Raw genomic sequence first — 5000 nt, 5'->3', positions numbered from 1 at the left:
TAATTCTTGTTTATATTCTTATCCTTGCTCTTATTCTACTTTTTCTTATTTTTTACTTTTTCTTATTCTTATTCTTTATCTAATTCTTACTCTTGTTCTTGTCCTTGTTTTTCATCTTCTTTTTTTGGTTCTTCATATTCTTATTTCAGTTTTTGGTCACAATTTTGTTTTTTTCACTTGTTTCATTCTTATTATTCTTATCTTTATTCTTATTCTCGTTCTTTTTCTAGTTTTCTCCTTCATCTTTGTTTTCCTTCTTGTTCTTCCTCCCTTGTTCTTATAATTCCTTTCCTCATTTGTTCATCTTATTTGTTCATCCTTATTCTCGTTCTTGTTTTTTTTTCTAGTAACTTCGTTCTCTTAGCGATTCTGATCTATTTCTTAAATTATCGCATTTTCCTCCTTCCTCCTTTCCTTTGCTTTCATTTACTATTTCTTCCTTTGCAGTTTCTTCTTTGACTTTTGAATTTAAAAAAAAAATGTATCAGAAACGTTTGATTGAACTTTATATCTTATTTCTTCGTTAGCACTTATTCGTTTCTTTATTTTTTGCCTTCGTTTTTCTTTTTTTCTTCTTTTTTTAGTGTGGCGTCAAAGTAGGTTTCATCACTTTTCGATTTTATATTTTAGGTTAATGCGTTGACAAATATTGCCTCTAAATTACTTGAATTTTGCTTTGAGCTCTGTATCTGTCTGTCTGTCTGTCTCTCTCTCTCTCTCTCTCTCCCTCTCTATCTATCTATCTATCTATCTATCTATCTATCTATCTATCTATCTATCTATCTATCTATCTATCTCTCTCTCTCTCTCTCTCTCTCTCTCTCTCTCTGTCTCTCTCTCTCTATTTATCTATCTATCTATCTATCTCTTTCTCTCACTCTCTCTATTTCTCTTTCTCTCTTTCCCTGTTTCTTTCTCCTTCCCTCTTTGTTTTTTTCTATTTTTTGCCTAATATTGCTTGCCTCATTTTTTTCATTTTCTTCCCCTTGCTCTCCAATCTTTCTTTACCATTTCTTTTCCTGGCTTTCCTTTATTCTATCTCCTGCATTCCTTGGTTTCCATTTCAGCACTCCCTCCTCCTTCCCCCTTTCTTGACCTTCTTTATCCCTCCTATTTTGCTTCTTCCTCCTCCTTCCTTCATTCCTTTATTTACCCTCTCCTTCTTTCCCTTCAGTTATCCTTCCCTCCCTCCTACTCTCTTTCCTTCCTCTCTCTTACCTATCTATTCCACCCTTTTCCCTTCCTCTTACCTATCCCTTTATCCCATCCCTTTCGTTCCCCCTCCTTCTCTCCTTTCTTCTCCCTCCCCCCCCCACACCCCACCCCTCCTTACATATCTCTTTATCCCATACTTTTCATTCCTCTTCCTTCTCTCTTTTCTTCTCCATCCCCCCTTTACCCATCTCTTTATCCCATACTCTTCATTCCTCTTCCTTCTCTCTTTCTTCTCCCTCCCTCCCCCTTACCTATCTCTTCACTTCACACTTTTCATTCCTCTTCCTTCTCCCCCCCCCCCCGCATCTACACCCCCCTCTTTGCAACACCACAACTACCAACCCGACCACCATCTCGCACATTCCTCGGACGCAATTACCACCTGCCTAAAATCCGGGAATCCAGGTGTAACAGCCACGCTCTCGCCGCCCCCCCGTGTCTGGCAGAATTCCAACGACGGCGCCACCACGAGGCTTTCGGTGACGGGCGCCATCTTGGAATTTCTCGGCATGTCAAGAAGCTTCGATATCGCGCGGGAAACATTTCAGGCGGTGTGCGAAGGATGAGTAGGATAGGGTTTGGGGGGAGGGGGTGGTTAGGGTGGGTAGGGGTGGAAGGGTGGTGGAAGGGTGGGAGGGAGGGAGGGGTGGGTAGGTGGCGGTGCCTTCGTGCCTCGCTTTGGAATTATCTCGGCGTTTCTCGTTGGTTCTCGCCGCTTCTCACTGGGTCTCGCCATTTCTCACTGGTCCTCGCCGTTCCTCAGTGATTCTCGGGATTTCGGAGCGTTTCCCGTAATTTCTCGCTGTTTCTCGCGGTTACTCACTGATGTTCGACGTGGAATGGTAGCTTCGTTCAGTTCCTCGTCTGTTCTTGCCATTAATTGTCGTTTCCCTCTCGCTGCTCCCCGCTCGTGGCTCGCAGATTCTCGCAGATTCTCGCAGGATCCCAGAAGCAACATGTTCTCTATTAAGGATTGTCAGTTAGCGTGAGTTGTACCATTACAAGGATGGACGGCGAAGCACACACTGCCATCAAAGCCGGGAGGGGGTCGGAGGGAGGAGTTCTTCCCCCACCCTTTACCCCCCATCCCCACCCCAACCCCCTTCATTACGGACCTCAAACGGGTGTGGAGGTTATTATTACAGTTCCACACCTGGATACATGTAAATCCGTTTAGCCTATGACATGTTCTGTTACACTTCTCCTTCGCTCGGTCTTCTGTTCGTCTGTTTATTGTGTATTATCCCTCTTCCTCCTTTCGCTTTGTGTCATTCCCTGTTTCGCTTCACTTTCACTTCACTTTCCTTTTTTTGTATCATATTACCATCATAGTTGGTTTGTTTTGTGTCTATATTTTCTCTTAATTTCTTTTATTCTCGATTTTCTCTAATTATTTGTCTACCCATTTGTTTGTCTGTCTGTTAGTCTGCATTTGTTTCCTTTCTTTACTCCTAGTCTCACCCACCTCTCTCCTCCATTCGCATCTCCTTATTTCGTCTTTACTTACCTGTTCTGTCCTCTTCTCCAGCTGATAGGAGAGAGGGGGGTAGAGGATGATAGATAGATATATAGAGAGAGAGGGAGGGAGAGAGAGAGAGAGAGAGAGAGAAAGAGAGAGAGAGAGAGAGAGAGGGAGGGAGAGAGAGAGAGAGAGAGAGAGAAAGAGAGAGAGAGAGAGAGAGAGAGGAGAGAAAAAAAAATAAAAACTGAGAGAAAGAGAGAGAGAGACAAGAGAAAAAATAGAAACTGAGAGAGAAAGAGAGATAGACGAAGGGATAGGGAGAGGAGAGAGAGAGAGACGGAGGAAGAGGGAGAGGAAAGAGAGAGAGACGAGAGAGAAAATAGACACTGAGAGAAAGAGAGAGACGGAGGGAGAGAAAGAGAGAGGCAGAGGGAGAGAAAGAGAGAGAACCTAGAGAATAAAAAATAGAAACTGAGAGAGAAAGAGAGATAGGCGGAGGGAGAGGGCGAGGAGAGAGAGAGAGGGCACAATGCTAGTGCCAATTATGAGGGCTTTCTAATTGCAAGGTTGCAGCCAGACTCCAGGTGCGCGGTGCAAATTGGAAGCGAGGGAGGTGAAAGAGGGGAGGAGGAGAGGGGAAGCTGTGGGCCGTAGATGGGATGGTGATGATGATGATGATAAGATAGGGAGATGGTGATGATGATGGTGGTGATGATTATGGGATAGGGAGGTGGTGATGATGATGATGAAGGGATAGGGGGATAATAATGATGATGGTGGTGATGATGATGATGATGATGATGGGATAAGGAAATGGCGAAGATGATGGTGATGCTGATGATATGGTGATGATAATGGGGTGGCAAAGTGGTGATGATGAGGAGGAGGAGGATTTGATAATGATGTAGTGATTAGATGATGATATGGAAGATGACGGGATGGTGAGGTGATCATAATGTTAGGACAGTGAGCTGGTGATGATGAGATGGGGAGGTAGTGATGATAGGATTGTGAAGTGGTGGTGATGATGGTATGGCGGATTGACGATGATGATGGGATGATATGTTGGTGATGATGACGGACATATGACGTGGTGAAGATGGGATGAGGAAATGGTGATGATGAGGGGATGGTGCATTGGTGATGATGATGACGGGATAGTGAGGTGGTGGTGTTAGGATGATGATATGGCAATGATACTGATAATGATAACGGTAGTAGTAATGATAATGATAATAATAATAATTATAATAAAACTAATAATGATAAGAATAATAATGATGACGATAATAAGCATATAGATAACAATGATATTGATAATGATAAGAATAATAAAGATAACAATGAAAAGATTAAGAGATGTTAGAAAAGGTAGTTCTGAAGCAACACCTGCGACACCTGCGGTTGACCTCTTAAGCGATGCGTCGTCTTCTCGCCGTGAGATCGGGCTTGAGCCAGCAGTCGGGTTGCAGGCGAAGTAGGTATGCTAACGTGTGTGTTAATCCTGTGTATGGAATACATGGGTCAGTGATTCAAGGCTAAGCAAATTATAGAGACATATACAATTTGATTGAGGCAAAAAAACGCGTTTTTTACAGCTACATTATTTTCAAAAATTTAATTTTAAATGTGTATATGAAGGTATATGGCTCGCCATGGTCAAACTGGACCACTGCTCCAGAGCAACGATTTCTAATCTGGGGGCCATGGCCCCAAGGGGTGTCACGGGGTACTATCTGGGGGGCCATGGGGCAATATGAATATGGTGACATTGAATTAAAATAAATTTGATGTTGCCTACAGTGCCTGCATATAATATAGATCTTACATGTCAATAAATTGAAATCTTTCTTGTCCTATAGCTGCTGGCACCTTTACACCATCCATAACTATAACCGAATCTAGAAAGATGAGTCACTGAACGGGGCTGTCACTTCCGTCACTTAATGGCGATGACTACACATCGGTCGGGAACCACAGGATTAAAAGGTTTGGGAGCCACTGGTCTGTCATCTGCTCTGCCTGGCGCTCCAGTATACTACTTTATATCCCTCTGCAGATAAGAAATCACTTTTTCATACAAAATATAGACACTGAATGTTTGTTATAACGTATGGCAGTAATGATGGCTGTTGCGCACTCACTGGAATACAAAGACATGCGATGATAATGAGGCATGGAAATGAATGCTGAACTTTCGAGGTTTCGTGTTCTTCAAAAGTTTACGGTAAAACTTAAGAAGACTGTGTTCTATATATACATACGTTGCACACACACACACACAAACACACACACACACACACACACAGATATATATATATAT

General features: G+C 42.7%; 1 protein-coding gene across 1 annotated transcript in view; it reads right to left on the bottom strand.

The window, feature by feature from the left end:
• Window positions 1–4039: 4039 nt before the first annotated feature.
• LOC113828397 (uncharacterized transmembrane protein DDB_G0289901-like) overlaps window positions 4040–5000 on the bottom strand; it is a 17528-nt gene continuing 16567 nt past the window's right edge. The window contains exons 7-8 of the mRNA XM_070128589.1: window positions 4280–4413; window positions 4040–4181 (exon numbers count right to left, since the gene is read on the bottom strand). Coding sequence (XP_069984690.1) covers window positions 4040–4181; window positions 4280–4413 — 276 coding nt within the window. The remainder of the gene's footprint in view (window positions 4182–4279; window positions 4414–5000) is intronic.

Source organism: Penaeus vannamei, chromosome 13, assembly GCF_042767895.1.
Source record: "Penaeus vannamei isolate JL-2024 chromosome 13, ASM4276789v1, whole genome shotgun sequence".
NCBI lineage: Eukaryota > Metazoa > Arthropoda > Malacostraca > Decapoda > Penaeidae > Penaeus > Penaeus vannamei.
The sequence above is the reverse complement of the archived record's forward strand: the minus strand, read 5'-3'. Positions and strand labels throughout refer to the sequence as shown.